Below are 18209 nucleotides of genomic sequence, written 5' to 3' on the forward strand. Positions count from 1 at the left end.
CCGTGAGGCTTATGAATGGGATTCAGGTGGACTGCCCCCTTAGCTACAGTTGAGGTGGTTAGTCCCTTCTGCATCAGGCGAGCCATTACTGCAGTCATGGAGGAGGCGGTAGTGGACCAGGTTGCTGGAAACATCCTTGGAGTTAAGGACTTTAGCTCACTCAAACCTGTGCAGCGGCGGTTACCAGAGGAACCACCAGAGCGAGTAAAACCTCTGCCAGTTTCGTCTGTTCCCTACCTTACAAATAGTGAGGATGTAGTTGCCGAGCAAACAACTGACCTCACACTTGCCATGGTTCATAAGAGGTTACAGAAGGGACACCGCAGAACTTTTCGGGGAGCGGAAACCATGTTTCTCAAGAAAAAGGGACGACTTTATCCCAGTACAGTGTATCCGAGCGAGGATTCGAGACTACAGTTCATCGTTCCAGAGAAGTATCGCCTGGCATCAAGTTGGGTCATCACGCTGCACTAGTCGGACATATGGGAGTACAGAGGACTCAGGATAGGAGTCAGTCTAAATTATTCTGGCCTGGAATGAGTCGAGATGCTGAGATCATGAGACGTGTGTCAGAAGACTACCGGCCGCGATCGAGTGAAGCCTGCACCCCTCAGACCACTGTCTCTGATCTATGTCTCTGACCCATCATCCCAAGGGCAGCCGACGGTGCCAAATACATCCCTATTTGCGTGGACTTTGCGACGAAATAGCCTGAAGCAGTACCCCTTCTCAATATTGAAGCCATAATCGTCGCCGAAGCTATTTTCGAAGTTTTTGGCCGCGTAGGCATTCCAAAGGAAGTGTTGTCCGACCGGGGAAGTCAGTTTACTTCCGCCATGATGGAAGAGTTGCTGAAGCTAAAGGCTGTAAAAGGACTCAGAACTACCCCTTGCCACCCCATATGCAAATGGCTCTGTGGGCGCTTCAATGGCACTCTCAAGAAGATACTGAAGCGGATGGCAGCAGAGCAATCTAAAGAGTGGCCACGATTCATCGCCCCTCTCCTATTCGCATACCGTGAAGTGTCCCAAGTTTCGCTACAGTTCTCGCCATATGAATTAGTCAACGGCAGGTAAGTTTGTGGCCCTCTACAAAAGCTGCGAGAACTCTGGGAAGAAGAGTCCGAACTCGCAGTGAAGACCACTTACGCATATGCGCTGGACCTGACCGAACGACTACGGGAGACCTGTGAAGCAGCAAAGCAAGAGCTACTCAAGGCAAAGGAGGTCCAGAAGTTGTACTACAAGATGGCGAAGATGAGTATTCTTGAAGAAAGAGACCAGTGTCTCTTCCTTCTACCCACCGCGCACAACAAGTTGCTGGCGCAGTGGAAGTTTCTTTTATTTACAAGCCCACCGGCTGCGCCGGCCAGGCTTCGCCTGGGGGCTCCTGTTTACTATCTGAAGACATAGCCACGGGCTCCTCTTCTCTATTTGAAGGCTCCGCCACGGGCTCTTTTTCAACAACTATAGGTGTGGTTTCACTCTGAGAAGGTTCTACAGGCTTCGGGTTTTGTTGGCAGGCTCTTTTTATGGCGTACTTTTTCGCCTTGTCTAAGCGCTTTTGAGCCTCGAAACTCCTCTGCAAATATTGTTTCTGGTACTCTATGTGATCAGATTTTCCCTCCATGCTTTGTGAAGCTTTTATATCCAGCAAAATAGTGCTTCACAAAACCTTCTATCCTTTCTTCAGGAATTTCTCCAACGTAAACTTCCAAGGAATCCAACAAATCGTCGCTATAGACGCAGTCTTTCTTCTCCTTTAGCATCTTGTTAAACGTTAGTAGCTTTCGCTGAAACATCTTTATCGACTCCCTTACTTGTAACCCCTTGGTCTGTTCGTAAAGGTGAGGAAACGCCTTCTCATGTTCACTTTTCAGCGCTTGGTTCAATTTCCTATTCTTCATTAACTCTCCTTTACTGAACTTCTTTTCCTTCGTCACCCAACTCCAGAAGTGACGATACCGTTGCATCTTTAACTTTGACGAATCCCCGGCCATCCTTCCCAACCACCACCTGTGTGTGACCGAATTACCACCGGACGGCGTAAGCAACCATTAAATTTTTTTATATTAGAAGTAGTCAAACGTCTCAATAACTTGAACTACTTGTTGCAAGTGGGACCCGATCAAAAGAGGTTCCACATCAACATGCTAAAGAAGTATTACACACCTCAACTTGCATGTTCATCAGTTAACCAAGCAGACTGTTTGCTGAACAGAGGAGGAGACCACGAGTTATCACCTGAGTAGTGCGAGTGCTTGCAACTCGTCGAAGGCCAGTTTAGGTAGCCACAAATTGTCTGCGCTGCCGTGGTGGTACTAGAGGATGAGGACTTGGCAGATTACGCACCCCTTACCACCGAAGTTATCCAAATCGAAACTGTGTCGGATGTGCAAGTCCCTCCAAGGCTTAGTCTGGGGTAGAAGAGAAATGTAGATACCATTCTCCAACGACATTCTGAAGTGTTTTCCGACAAGCCTGGAGTTGCCAAAGTGGACTGCCACGAAATACGGCTGACGAGTAGCTTACAAGTCAGAGTAAAGCCATATCCAATACCCATCCGTCTGGTGGGCGCAGTCAAGAAGGAAGTCAACGACATGGAGGTTGCAGGCATAAATGAGAAGTCGTCGTCTTCCTACTACAGTCCTATAGTCGTTTTACAAAAGAAGGATAGAGGCGTGCGAATCTGTGGAGACTATTGCACAGTCAGTGCAGTAACCCAGGTGGATGCCGAGCCAATGAATGACCAGCAAGAAATATTTGCTAAGGTCGCCAACTCCAAGATTTCCAAGATGGACTTGACAAAGGGGTTCTTCCAGATTTCGCTGGAAGAGAGAAGCAGACAGGTCACGGCAGTTGCAACACCCAATGGACCCTATCAGTTCAGGGTACCATCTTTTGGACCTACCAACTCCCCGCCAGCTTTTAACCGCGTCATACGACAAGTGCTGCATGGCATCCAGGAAGTGAAAGCCTTTGTGGATGATGTACTCATCAACTCTTCTACCTTCGAGGAACATCTGGAGATTCTCGAGAAGGTACTTAAGAGGCTTTGCTCGGCACATATGACAGTCAAACTGTCCGAATCCAAACTGTTTCGGTGGAAAGTGCAGTTCCTGGGACATACCTTAGGCCAGTGTTTCTCAAACTTTTACATCTTACGAAACCCTTTCATATATACTGGTACTCGGTGAAAACCCCAACGACCCTCTAACCAAATATAGATGGACCAACCCCCATATAGATGGAACTCTCCCAACACAAACACACACACACACACACACACACACACACACGCACACACACACACACACACACACACACACACACACACACACACACACACAGCTCTATTCCCGTGTAATACAACAGGTAAATACGCACACACGCACACACACACACACACACACACACACACACACACACACACACACACACACACACACACACACACACACACACACACACACACACACACAGGAAGGAGTTTTTTGGAGAGTGATGGACTTGAGACTGAGGAAATGGTACGTAAAGAGAAAAGGAAATGCAGGAGCAAGAAAAGGAAAAAAAAAAAAAAAAAAATAAAGATAACATATACCAATATAGATGGACTGATATTAGGAATAGATTAATTGAAAGACTATCTGGAACAAGATAAACCGATAGAATGGGGATTGTGGAGACAAAATTGAAAGGATCATTACCACCAAATAGTATAGGCTAAGGATTATATAATTGTTGGATGAAAAACAGAAACAAAGAAGGGTGGAGGAGTCATGTTGCTAACCAAGAAAGCCCTAAATGTGACAAAAATCACAGAAGGAGAGAACAATGTGGAGTTAATTATGATAAGATAGATAGATATATGAGAAATAGAAAGTATGCAGTGATTTATGTCCTACCCAAAACTCACGCATGGAATGAAAGTGGACACTCCAAAATGGTTTACCCATCTAATTTTGAAAATTCTCTCACAAATGTTTTGCTACTGTACTTGTAAGGGAGACCAGTCTATAGTTTGTAGGGTCTTCTTTGTTTCCTCTTTTATATATTGGTACTATATTTGCTCTTTTCCAATCTTCTGGAACTTTTTCTTCTTTCAATGAATTGCTTATTAGACTACGTATTTTGTTTGTTAGTTCGTCCCTGCATTTTTTGAAAATCCAGTTTGCCATTTCATCTGGACCAAGTGATTCATTCTTTCATTCCTTGTTACTTCTATCTCTTTCATAGGAGGGACTTTCTCCTCCCACTCGATATCTCTAGGTCGTATGTTCTCCCTCGTAAACACCGATTTCAAATGCTTGTTCATAATTTCTGCCATTTCTATTTCATCTGTGTATTCAACTCCTTGTCGTAGTTTCCCTAATTCTTGTTTGTTTCTCAGTTTGTTGTTTACAAATCTGTAAAATAGTTTTGGTTGATCTTTACATTTTTTTATGACATCCTTTTTGTATTCTCTCTTTTCTTTTCTGCACACTTGTACATATTAATTTCTATAACTAGTATATATTTTCCATTTTTCAGGTCTTTTGTATTTTTCCATTTTATCCAAGCTTTATCCCTTTTGTCTTTTAACTCCCTACATCTTTAGTTGTACCAGCACTTTACATATCCTTTTTCTTGTTTTTGTCATGGAACATTTCCACTCCTTTATAAATTTTTGTCAAAATATTCCATTTCTCTTTTACTGATGTTTCTTCCTTGTGTATCCTTTCCCAGTCTGCTTTTTGAAAGAATTCTCTTATTTCATAAAAATTTGTTTTTCCATGTATCCATCTTCCCTTTCTATATTGTTCATTTTTTTCCATGTATTTTTCCTCATTTAGTTCCAGTTCAACCAATATGTGGTCACTTTTACTTATTGGCGTCTTATATTCAATCTTGTCCACTATTTCGGGTTCGGATGTGATTATTAGGTCCAGTCTCGATGGCTTATCCTCATTTCTATACCTAGTATTCTCTTGTATCCATTGCGTCATTGTATGTTCTATAATCATATCAAGTAGTACATTTCCCCATAGGTCGTCTCCATCTCTTCCCAGCAGATTTCTTTACAATTAAAGTTGCCCATTATAACTATTCTTCCTCCATCTTCCATTGTCTTATTTAGTGTTATCCTTGTGTCTTCTAACATATTTTTGTGTTCTCTCTCTTCCCACGAAGCCGTTTTAGGAGGCACTCCATTTACTAGGAACTTCCTGCTCTTCTTGTCCCTGTCCTCCACTTCCATCATGATCATCTCTATTCTTTCCATATGTGACATTCCTCACATTTATATCTTTCTTAGTCAGGAACACAACTCCATCCCCTTGTTTTACCTCTCTGTTTCTAATCCAATAATTATATGCACCATGTCCTACACTAATGGGTGGTAGTGGACCTTTCAAATTTGTCTCTACAATTCCCATTATGTCCGGTTCATTTTCCTTCAGGTATTCATTCAGTTCGTTCAAGCCTGTTCTTAAGCCATCTATATTTGTGTAAGACACTTTTAATTTTCTGCTACTTCCATCGTGTTTTCTGTTTCTTTCCGTATTTCTCTGCTATGAACCATTTCCTCACTTTCATATCCACTACTCTCCAATAGAATTTCTCTTTTTCTGACTCTGTTCTTTTCTCGTTTTTTTCTTAGCTTCTAGTCTTTTTGTTTTCTCCTCTCTTTCCTCTTTATTAATTTATCTTTTTATCCATACCTGTTTATACTGATCACTGTCTGCTAGTTTCCCTGTTTTTGCTAAGATATTCTCTGCTGTCGTTTGTGACCTGAATTTGATCTTAATTGGTCTGGTCTTACCTGTATTGTATTTCCCTATTCTATATATTTCTTCATTTTCTTTCCCTGTTTCTTGTCCATCCTCGTAAACTACTTCTAATATCTTGTTTAACTTTTCCTTCTCCTCTTTTACTCTTGTGGTCCTGTTTGGATTATGCTTCTCTTTCATCCCTAATATAATTATACATTTCTTTTTGTCCGCTAAGTCTCTTACCATATTTTCCTTCTCTCTCATCACTTTAATAACTGTGTCCTTAGTTTGTTCTTTCATCTGTTGTGTAACTATATCTCTAAATACAATTTTGTTGTTCTCTTGGACTTTTCTCCAACCCTGTGCTTCTTTTGCTATGGACTTTTTATTCTCTTTATTATTATTCTTTAATTTCTCATTCTCATCTTTTACTTCTTTTAACTATCTTTTTAATTCTTCTAATTCTTTAGTTAGGTTTTGATTCTCCTTAAGTTCTTCCAGTTTATTAACTCTTTGGGTAACTAGCGTTAAATGGTTAAACCTAACCTCCCATGCTTCATTCATTTTTTTAGTTTCTCCTCTAGATTCACTAGTCGGGGGAGGTTGTCACCTCCTCCCTCATTAAATCCATAAAAGCAGTTATCTTCTCTTTCCATTGAGCTGCTATTATCTATATTTCTGCTTTTGACACCTCTGCTTTCTCGTTCTCCCTCGTCTGTGTGTTCTGCACTCCTTTTGTTTACATCCCTTCTAATATCCGGGGCCCGTTCGTCCACTTCCTCATTTCCTTCCATTTTCCTCAGTAATCCCTCTCTCCTTTTTCTTCACCTTCCCACTGCACCACGAGCTTTCCCCTTCCCTACTAATACAACAAAGGTACTCCCTCATTGATGAGATCGATGAAACTTCAATTTTTCCTGGAGTTCCAAACTTCGCTGTCACTTCGACCGACGTGTGTATGTGTGTGTGTGTGTGTGTGTGTGTGTGTGTGTGTGTGTGTGTGTGTGCGCGTGTGTGTGCGCGCACACACATGTACATACACATACACACGCATTTACATATTTGGACGAAGAAATTATTTAAAAAAATATTGGTCACACTGATAAGGCCTAGACTAGAATATGCGGCGACATTGTGGTCACCCAGTACCAAAAAGTATATAAAGAAAATAGAAAGAATCCAGAGAGCAGCAACAAAAATGGCACCTGCACTTGCAAACTTGTCATATGAGGAGAGATTAGCTAAATTGGAGTTACCAACTGGAGCAAAGAAGAGAGAGAGGTGACCTACTGACCATCTACAGAATCATGAAGGACACAGAAATACTCGATAGAGAGGACTTGTTAAACTGGGACAAGAGAAACACAAGAGGATATGGAAAAAAAAAAAAACATAGCTACAGAAGAGATCTGAAGACAAACAGTTTTCCACATAGAGTGGTGGACACTTGGAACAAACTGGAAAAAAAATAGTGTGCGCAAAAACCATTCAGAGTTTAAGAGCAAAAAAGACAGCGAGATACAACGGTGGGACACACGAGCGTAGCTCCCCTTCCCGCAAAATACAACTAGGTAAATACACGTATTTCATATTCAAATATACTTCGTCAAACATGTAATTAAACTTACATGCTTCATGCAGGGTCAAGGTTTTGTGTTACGTTCAAGGCATTATGCAGGATATATGAAAGCTGAAAGCAACATGTGGCAGATGAGATCAGTAAAACTTGATCTGGTTTCCCTGACATTGATAGCTCCATTGATAGCCTGATTGATACAATGATAGCCACTGATACATTGGTAGCCTGTCACTTTATGATTCTAAGATAATAAGATGCTACACTCTTAAATTGGCACAGGTTATTTGCAAACATCATTTGCATTCCACCAAGCACATGCATTCACACTGCAAACAATATAGATTATCAACCAGGATGCTGTTCTAAAACTGCTCTATGAAGGACAAGAAAATTGTACATATTTCTCTTATGTTGTGTCATATTTACTTACCCATTCCTACCATCAGTTGGGCTGCAATCAAACACATTTGATTAGTTATTCATAACTTTACAAACACTTTCTAAACTTACTAGAGAACTTGTACTCATATTATACAAGATATACAGATATACCTGAATTCTACATGTTGGGGACAGTTACTAAAAAAAGATATGACAAGAAAATAAAAGTGTAAAGATCAGCATACAAGTAGCCTAAGCCTGAGGTCTTTCTGGTTTATTTATCATTGGAGTAAGGCACTGCACTTGCCTTTATTTCTACTTTGAGAGAATAATCAGGCATTTGAATGACTACTATATTTATACAGACATAACTGGGTTAGTCAAAATAACTTTATAGCATTCATAATCAGAGCCCTACCCTCTGCTCAAAAGAATTGTTTGATATCAGCAAACAAGTCCTAGAGTATTACTGGCATAAATAGACTGATCATACCATTTTGTTTGATACATACTCATACACGCGCACGCCCATACAAGTCATGAAAATAAATACTGGGTCTGCCATCATAAACAGAAAGAAGAAGGACCAGTGACATGATTGCACTGTTTAGATTAGTGTAAGGAATAGATAAAACTGACAGGGAGGATTTCTTGTCTTGGGATAATAGAACATCACGAGGTCATGAAAATAAAAACTATATGCGGAATGAATATCTAGAAATACATTTTCCCTTGTTCAGCCTTGAGAATGCAGTGAAAATTAAAATAAAACAACTGCTACATAAATCTCTGTTCCTCAATCACTGTAAATCTGGATTCTTATTTCTTGCAAGTATATAACCTTATAATTACCAATAAATACACACAGCTACATCAGTAACATAATAACATAAAGAAAATATACTATATACATACGTAATGTTTTGTTGGATATCTTACCTGAAACAGGCTCTATGTAATCTACTGTGTATCCATCAAGCTGCATCATTTCCGTAGGTTCACTCTTCTTCTCTCTATAACTGCACATTGCAAAGGTATATTGTGACACTTGCACCAAACAGAAATAACGTTTCTTCCACTTTTTCCACACACTTTTCCCTAAGCCATAGAGATATCCACAGTGTTTTAGATTCTGTGGTTTATCCATTCTACAAGCAATCTTGATGGATAAATGAGGGTCTTGCGCATTTTTCGGGACTTGCATCTTGTGCCATTCAGGAATCTATGGAAATGAAATTAGTAAGTTTTAAAATATGCAACAAAAATGTTCGTACTCTTTGAACACCACATTACGTAGCCGAGTGAAGTAATTTGGTTTTAGCCAGAATGAAATCTCTAAATTACATCAACATCCTAATAGAATTAACAGTATAAATACAAGCTCAAAGAAACCATGTAGTTCATTATTAAAGAAATAGAAATAGACATTGGTTAAAAAGATAATAAAACCTTTCCTATTAAAGGTATGTGAATCAAACAATCTGGTGGTATTTACAATAGAAGAAGAAGAAAAAAAAGGCATTCAATAGGAATGAGGTTAAAATGTCTTGAAGGAATGTGTAAATATCCTATGTAATACTAGACAACATATTACCACCACCCTACTATCATCGTACATTCTTCGTAAAAATCAATCTTTGTAACAGGTAACTGCTTACGAAAATATTCATGTTAATTAACAATTCAATTACTGTCCCAAGTTTCTACAGAAGTCACTAGTATTCCTCAGACCATCCGAGCCATTGATCTCCCTTAGAAGAATCGGTGGATTGTTGTCTGTATCTTGTGAAAGTAAGTCTGTTGATGTCACTAACTTAGAGAACGGGAGTAGTTGCTGGTTGTCAGCTCTTCTTATGTGAAAAAGTAGCGGAAAATAGTAAAAGTTAGTATATATATATATATATATATATATATATATATATTTATATATATATATATATTTATATATTTATATATTTATATATATATATTCAATTAGACACACACACACACACACACACACACACACACACACACACACACACACACACACACACACACACACACACACTGACTCGGTGGGCACAGTTGGTAGAGCGCTGAACTGGGAAGTAGAAGTGCTCCCAGTACCCAGTTCGAATCCTGCCCAGGGCCGAAATTATTTCGGTATCGCTGTGCCTCGGGTCGTTACTCTGACTCTCGTGGGCGGGGAGTCGGGGGTGTGTGTGTGTGCAAGGTCATAGCATTACCCATAGATCGGACCTACGAGCTCTGAGCTCTCTTCCAGGAGGGAAATAGCTGTCGATCACGAGTCCAACACGTGATCCAAAGACCAAGTGAACACACACACACACACACACACACACACACACACACACACACACACACACACATATATATATATATATATATATATATATACATATATATATAAACTCTTGTACACACATTTGTACACAAAGAGACGAGACTTAAGAAAATGGGACTCCGCAGGGTGGGCGTTCTTAGTCCTAACCTCTTCATCGTGCTCATGGAGAACCTGGATCTACTTAATCTCAGGGAGGATGCTCACCTCCTCTGTTATGCGGACGATCTCGCGCTGGTGGTCACTGGGGGGCGGCTTCCTCCTTCGCACGGCGCAGAGGGCACTAGAGCGCTTCTCCCAGGAATGTGGAAGGCTGAAACTGAAGATCTCGACGGCCAAGACTAGAACAATGAGTCTGAGGACGCGGAAGCAACGCCCCCATTTCACTTTTTCACTTTTCAAGGTGACATCCTCGCCTGGGTGCCCACTCATCAGTACTTGGGTATCTGGATCGACGCTAGGTTCTCCTTCAGTCCGGAGGTCAGCTACCTCCGTGAGGCCACAAAGACGAGATTGAATCTCCTGAGAGCCGTGACGAGACCCCGGCTAGGTGCCAGCCACAAGGTCCTCCGGATGTATTATATTCAAACGGTACGCTCGGTGGTGGACTATGGCGCTGTGATTCTCATATCCCTCCGGTTCAGTTCGTGGGACAAACTTGATATCTTCCAAAAACAGGCTTTCCCCACTATCACTGCGGCTCCTCCATGGGCCAGTGTGGTGAATCTTAGACAGGAGGCGGGAGTTACCTTCCTTCGCCTACAGGCGGAAAGGCTTTCTTCCTGGATTCTCGTCAGACTTTTGACCAGCCCAAGGGAGAGTGAAGTGAAGACCTCCCTCCTCAGTGCCCTAGAAGCCAAGGAAGACACCACTGGTCACTCCTGGAGGGCCCATGTGATGAATGCGATCCGTGCCTTTGAACTCCGGGAATTTGTTCGGCGACGTGCTCTAGACGGCCCTCATCCAGATTGTGCCTCCCCCCTCCCTCGTGGCCATCTCTCTGCGCCAGCTTCCAACTTTTCCACCTCAACAGAAGGAAGACTGACTACGACCCGGCACGGCTGCAACACATGGTCCTTGAGGCTATAAGGTCCATCACTCCCCCTGCAAGTTTGTCGTGCTACACGAACGGCTCTGTGGACCACCACACAGGAGGGTGTGGCGCGGCTTTTACAACCACCAATGGGGTGACCGCGCTATGGAGAGTAAGTTACGGAAGCTCTACTCTTCAGACGGAGCTTGCTGCCATCTCCAAGGCCCTGGACCACGCTCTCTCTGCTGGGCAGGGGGCAGTCGTGATCCACATAGACTCAAGGGGTATTGATGTCATTCGGTCCGCGAAGACAACGGATGACGTCTACTTAACGACATCAATCCAGCACTCGCTGCACCTTTTGGACCAGCATGAAAGGTATGCAACATTTCACTGGATCCCTAGTCACATCGGAATTCCAGAGAACACTATTGCGGATGATGCTGCCAAGGCAGCGACGAGCTTCGGCAAAAATCACACTGCCCTTAGCACCCACGATCACACAGATCCCGCCACTCACCGCCACATGGGTGGCGCGGCATCTCACCGTCTCCCCTTCCGAGGCAACCCTCAGCCTCTTGGGGGCACATCCTCCCTCTGGTGTCACCTGAGGTTGAGGGGTACCCCGTTCTCCTGTGAGATCAGGGTGACGCCGCTAATACCAGTGGCATCGCGTGGACAACAATTGTGGACCACCTTCAAGCTTGAGGTCCGAATGGGTACTAGCCCCGCAAACCAAGAGGAGGAGGAGTAGAAGAAGACGAAGAAGAAGACGAAGAAGAAGACAAAGAAGACGAAGAAGAAGACGAAGAAGAAGACGAAGACGAAGAAAACGAAGACGAGGAAGATGACGACGACGACGACTCAGTGACGAAGGGGAAGGATGGTGTCGGGTTTTAAATCTAAGTAGTTTATCTACTTGGATGGGATAGAGACCATCTAACGGATTAACAGTGGTGGTTCCAGGTTATGCATAGAAGACTTTGAGGAATAATGAGTGGCTCTATTCCCAACTTCTCTTAAAACAAAAGGAGTACATAGAGGTGAAACATTTGTTAACATCTGTGAGCGGTCGAGAGAGAAACAAGCAATCTCAGAAGTTATTCTTTAAGCATAATTTTTTTCCAAGGTACATGAAAAAGGCCAAAGAAAAATAGATTTATATTTTTCTCAAAATCTAACAAAGAACTGGGCGACGAACCAGTTCGTCAGTGGCGACACTGACAATGATAAGAACTAGTCGGTCTATATGTTTTCGAAGGACGCATTTTATTTACTGGATTTGTATGAGAGAAGTATCATGTTATTCTGAGAACATACAATGGTGAATACGAGGCATTTGAAGGGGAATGAGAATTAAAATAGGGTGGCTATTCTTGGTGCCTCTATAAAACAAAAGAAATGCACAGAAGAGAAAGATTGTGATTACATTTTCATCGGAGTGTACAGTGGACTTCGTAGATTTCTCATCTGAAGGTTCGCAAAATCTCATTATTGGTAAAGTTCAGGAAGAGGCCGAAGCTGGTATAGATGGGTGGGATTACCCTCCAAAATCTCAGAATTTATTTATATTATTAAATTGATATCAAACGATTGAAAACTGTAATTTCGGTTCACAAAACCAAGTTTCGTGATCTGGAACGCAAGTTTGAACATGAATATTGAATAAACATCAACTTTGCTAAGAAATCACAAACTCTTCAACTTCAAAAGGAGAATGCTCAACTTCTCAATATAATAGAAAACGACGCTACCATCAAGTCAAACGAGGAAAAGATAGGTGAACTGATGGATGTTCAAGAAAATTTATTTTCTGACCAACAGAAGGATTGATTAACTTTAGAAATATCATAAAGCATCAGAGAAGGGAAGTACATAATGAATTGGAAGATATGGTGGGAATCATAAAAAGAATCTCGTTTGAGATGTAGTGGACAAGACAAAATTTTTTACTTTTGATGACTGGAAAGAGGATCACATAATTTTATGGAGGGAACGACGAGAACATTAGTTGTAGAATACTAGAGAAATTACTTCAAAGATTATGGAAAATGATTCGAACTCGACTGATTATATTATATGAAAGATGTGTTCAGGATAGGTCGGTGCCAGAGAGATGACTCACGTCTACTGAAAATCAAATTCAAATTACGAACAACAAACGAGACAATCAAAATAATTTGGAAATTATCAAGCAACAATAAGCTTAAAGACATTTGGGTCAAGAGAGATGCTACTGAGGATGAAATGGTCAAATACATGAGGATTTGTAAATAAAATCAAAGACGCGGAAAAGCGAATAAAAAATCTGGAAAGTTCTAGACCAGACACTGAAGAAATGATACCGAAAAGAAGGCGAGGTAATGCAGGAAACAGTTCAAATTGATAAGAAGTAGCTTGTGTTGACGTAAATGGCCTATTTTCATCAAAGCTGAAAATGAATTACTATTTGGTAGTTAATGAAGCCGATACTTTGTACTTAGAAAAGAATATATTTCCAAGAAATATTGATCCTCGGCCGAGAATAATAGATACATCATCTAGAGACGAGAGATATAATAAAACGGGGTTTTAAGTGATGATTTATGTGAAGAAGTACATCACTGCGGAAGAGACTAATTTGAGTGGGGGTAAGGCTGAAGCAATACATCTGAAAATTATAACTTGAGGGCCAGATAGAAGAGACATCGTGATAGCGTAGGTATCCCATCCCGTGTCCAATTTTAAGAAAAAGGCTTGGAACTGAGTTGATTATTATTAGGAAATATTGTCAGCCATAACTTTCGTTTCGAAAAAAAAATCGAAAAAAAAGACAAGATAGTCTTTGTGGGAGACTTAAATTGTAAAGAGGTGAACTGAGAAGAGTAGAGACATGTGGTAATGAAGACTCCTGAGGAAATGTTCTGTTAAATGTTCCAATGGACAACACAATAATCCAATGTGCAAAAGAAGTGAAGGGTTCACGGGTTTTGAAAATGAGCTGCTACGCTATTTTGGAGGAGTACCACAAACAGGTACCTGTCACTGGTTTCTTTATTATGTTATATGGATAATAATTATTATCTCAATTCCTATTTACTGGAAGCCTCCAGTTCTATAGTAATTGACAACGGTCCACAAATCCTCCCATAGATCTCTTTAGGGCAAAAACTTGGACTATAATCTATGCTGGGCCTTTTTACATGCCATCGGTTACTAGGAGAAAGATGAGGGGGAGCTGTCGCTGGTTGTCTGCTCTACTTATATTAAAAGGTGGAGAAGAGGTAGTCAAAGAGACCAAATGCCAACCCCAAGGGAGAGGTGAGAGTGTTAAGGGATTCGAAGACGAATGGGGGGGGGGGGATTTAACTAATTATCTTTTTCTAACATCCGCCTCACAGGGCCACTACCTGCATGCAGACTCCCATCGGTAGTCCCTTGTTACATCGAGTTGGGCACAGTAAGGTTAAAACTCAGCACTTGGAGAACTGACTCTTTGGTGGAACCTTACATGAATTTTTCACTGCTGGCCATTATCAGCTTTATGCCTTTCTAACTATAAAAAAAAAAAAAAAAAAAAAAAAAAAAAAAACTCTACCACTGTGAAACCCCTCAACTTTTGATAATTTTAACTACACCTCATACTAACCATATTGACTTCATGATTCCTTTTTTTGAACAGTGTGACTTATGATGATAAGTACTATACGGTCACAAGTGAAAGCATATCAAATTATGATGCCAAAGTAATTGTGAAATACATACCGTATTAGGGACAGATCAGTTAAGAAACAAAACAAAAACCGAGTAGCTGACATTTTGAACAGATTTTATTCAAGTGGTGTGATAATTAAAAAGAGAAAATTTTACGATTTTTTTAAATTCTAAAATCAATAATTCTTTTATCGGGAATTGCTAGGCGAGCTTTATTCCAATTTCAATCCTACTACTGATAAAGAGCTACCGGCATTTCGATGACTATCGATATTTCTTCCTTCTACCATTAGGTGACACAGAATAATTACCACGTTAATACAACGCAAACAACAGTCCAGCGTTTCTTCTTAGATCGAAAATTCTAGCCAACAACTATGAGGTAGCAAGCCTCCGGTCAGTAAGGTTCGAGGTAATAATAATTACTGAAAAAAGACTGCATATTTCTTATATGTTGTCTGAGTCCCTGGTACCTGTAGTGTTTTAACACTAGTAAATATTAATTTCCACCAGGAGATGGAGTGTTTTATGTTTAAGGGAAAAACAACTGGTTCTCACTTTGGTACTTAGAGGTGTAGGGTGCAGGACGACTTTCCCTAGTTCTTTGTCATCCAGAGAAAGCATGGAAGCGTTTTCAGTGTACAGTTTCACTTTAACAGCCGGCAACGGATGCGTGGTGGTGAAATCTCCCTGGGTATCCCACCTGCAACAAGTACATAAGTGTGAAAATTTGGGTACATCGCTTCTTCCATTTACTTTATCATGCGTCATAAGCAAGAGGCTCTAATAACAGAAAATAATCAACTAATGGTGTAATGAAGTATATAAGAGAAAATATCTTTAGATGAAGAGTAATTCGGATTAATGCCAGTCGGAGAACAACATATGCTGTGTTTGCATTGAGGCAGGTTATGGAAAACATCGAGAGAGGGTCTCTACATGGTCCTTGTCGATCTGGAGAAAGCCTACGATTGAATCAGGAGGAATGGAGTACCAGTGAAATATGTGAGGGCTATGGAGGATATGTATGAGATAGCAAAATCTTTGTTGAGAAACAGCGAAGGTATGTCAGAATGGTTTTGAATGAGAGTTGGCTTCTTTTTTGAAGCTCTATGTGCTTGACCTCATTAGGGATGTCTTAATTGAGTGGGCACAAAATAGTACCTACATTCTGTTTGAAGATGGGATGCTGCGGCACCAGTTGGAAGGAAGTAAAGCAAAATTGGAAAATTACAGAGAGACTTCAGAGACGATATATAGGGGTGAGCCATGACTAAAGAGATCTTGATTACTCTTCTTGCGTTGGCCACAACGAAGTCTACGGAGTATGCCACCTTGGTGATATAACGAACGAAGCATACTGCTATCAAATTGTGACATGAATTCCATGACAGCACAGTGTATAGTAGTCTTATTATACTCACATGGGTTTTGAGGCCTCTGCCTGATCTGTCTGCAGTTTTTCACCTCCTTCTACCTCCATCGTACAGTATACAATTCGACTAGGGGGTAATGATTTGAGTCCTCGTACCTCCATTACCACGACCTGCAATAAAAAAACAATCATAAGGTACAACGCCATGCATCTACAAGTTTCATATTTTGAATTTGAAAAGACAGGTATGGGAAGACGAGGGAAGGGAAACGTGGGACTTTGAAAGTACCTTTATTGGAACTGTAACACTTCACTCGACCGGTTTCGGCTTACGTCTTCCTCAAGAGTTGGTGTCGAAGCCGATCGAGTGACGTGTTACAATCGAAGTTCCGTGTTTCCCATCTCTCATCTTCACATATTTCAACCACGAGGAGCTGAGATGGGAGGGGTAGGGGAGGGTGGAAGGGAGTGGAATGGGTGGGAATAGGTAGGTGCCTCTGATTTGGCTACTTCCCTTATAAGGGGGAAAAAGCTCTCTGTATATAGATACATAAATACATAAAGATTAACCTACATAAATAGTATTGCCCTCGGGTGGTAATCGAGTAAATTCATTTGCTATTCATTTTCCATACAATCATCTACATACAAAGATTTTTACGCTTTTTTTTCTGGTAATATTCGAAAATTCTACGAGCAGGATTATCTACACTCAACTTTCAACAGCTATGAATGATCACCTCAGGAATATGAACTCTGTATAACGCAATTTTGTTTGTATTTACAATTCAGGGTATTTATGAAGAAGAGTCTATTAGCGTACATTTGCACACTTTTCAATTTCTTATAAAATGTTATTTACCAAATACTACTGATGATCCATTCTATCTTAAACGTTTTATATTAGCGTTATCACAGTCCAGTTAACTTGATACAAGAGACTGGGTAACTTTTGCCACATTGGATTATTTTATGTAGGCTGAGGTCAGACGATTTTCTTCAGCATAGGGAAGTCTACAATCCGCAAGAGATTAATAATTCCGAAATAATATTTTTTTTCTTCAGTTTTGCACTTCTGAAAACTAGGTTGCAGCATTTTGCCGTGCGAGGAGACACAGGCATAGATCATTAATCATGGACGACAGTTTCATGCAAACAACAAAAAATTAGGGAAGACAAAATTGCTGTAAATAATAATAATAATAAATATTCCCGCAACTGAATATTTGACTGGCCTTATATATTTTGAATTACTGTTATAAAACTTACATTAACTCAAGTGTAGCTAAACAATTGTGTAAAAGAGAAAAAAAAATGCAAAAAAGAAATAAGGGCAGTAGCAACTAATATCGATTCAGACGCCTATCAACGCCATATGAATTTGATGTATATATTTTTTTTACGACCAAGCGCGTTCGGCTTCATATGATATTAGTTATTCACTATTTCGCCTTCTATTTATTAGAAGTGAGTAAATTCATATGAGGTATCTTACGTAAAGCATTTACGTATCTGCAGACTGGAGAAAACTGGGTCAACTCAATGTGATGCTGAAACATAAAACATAAGTGAGTCTTCGCTGACCAAATGTGCTCCAAGAACGTCCAATATTTTCAAAACGCATTTCACTTCAGCCCAGCAACTTAGATATTTGAACTATCATATATATACATACACAAACAAATACATGAATACATATTGTGTGTATATATATATATATATATATATATATATATATATATTTTACACTGAATGGTTCCCAGTGATCAATTAATATCTTTTTTCAACCACAAATCACTTTTAATTCCATGCCATCGCAGTCGAGACTGAAGAATCACTCGATGGAGGCATTCGTTGGAAATTGAAACGTTGACGAGCCGAGGATTCGAACCCAGCTAACCCGTAACAAAGTTACAGTGACTTAAACCAATGCGCTTGATAGCGCTTGTAGTTTCTGAAGAAGCTACAAGCGAAACCGGTCAGGAATAAACTCGGCACGAGACCCATGACTCTCTTTTTCCACCTTTTTCAACTTGTCACAATGTCTCTCTCTCT

At 40.5% G+C, this 18209-nt stretch overlaps 1 protein-coding gene across 24 annotated transcripts in view; it reads right to left on the reverse strand.

Moving 5' to 3' along the window:
- Positions 1-18209, reverse strand: part of Cadps (calcium-dependent secretion activator 1) — a 1142346-nt gene that overhangs the window by 316503 nt on the left and 807634 nt on the right. For 22 of the 24 annotated variants that reach the window (XM_076212572.1, XM_076212575.1, XM_076212566.1 and 19 more), the window contains 4 exons: positions 16204-16325; positions 15338-15482; positions 8649-8931; positions 7759-7779 (listed from right to left, as the gene is read on the reverse strand). In XM_076212572.1, coding sequence (XP_076068687.1) covers positions 7759-7779; positions 8649-8931; positions 15338-15482; positions 16204-16325 — 571 coding nt within the window. The remainder of the gene's footprint in view (positions 1-7758; positions 7780-8648; positions 8932-15337; positions 15483-16203; positions 16326-18209) is intronic. The other 2 variants (XM_076212574.1, XM_076212586.1) reach the window with 1 other exon arrangement.

Source organism: Oratosquilla oratoria, chromosome 30 (assembly GCF_046742065.1).
Source record: "Oratosquilla oratoria isolate Oo_2021 chromosome 30, ASM4674206v1, whole genome shotgun sequence".
Taxonomy (NCBI): Eukaryota; Metazoa; Arthropoda; class Malacostraca; order Stomatopoda; family Squillidae; genus Oratosquilla; species Oratosquilla oratoria.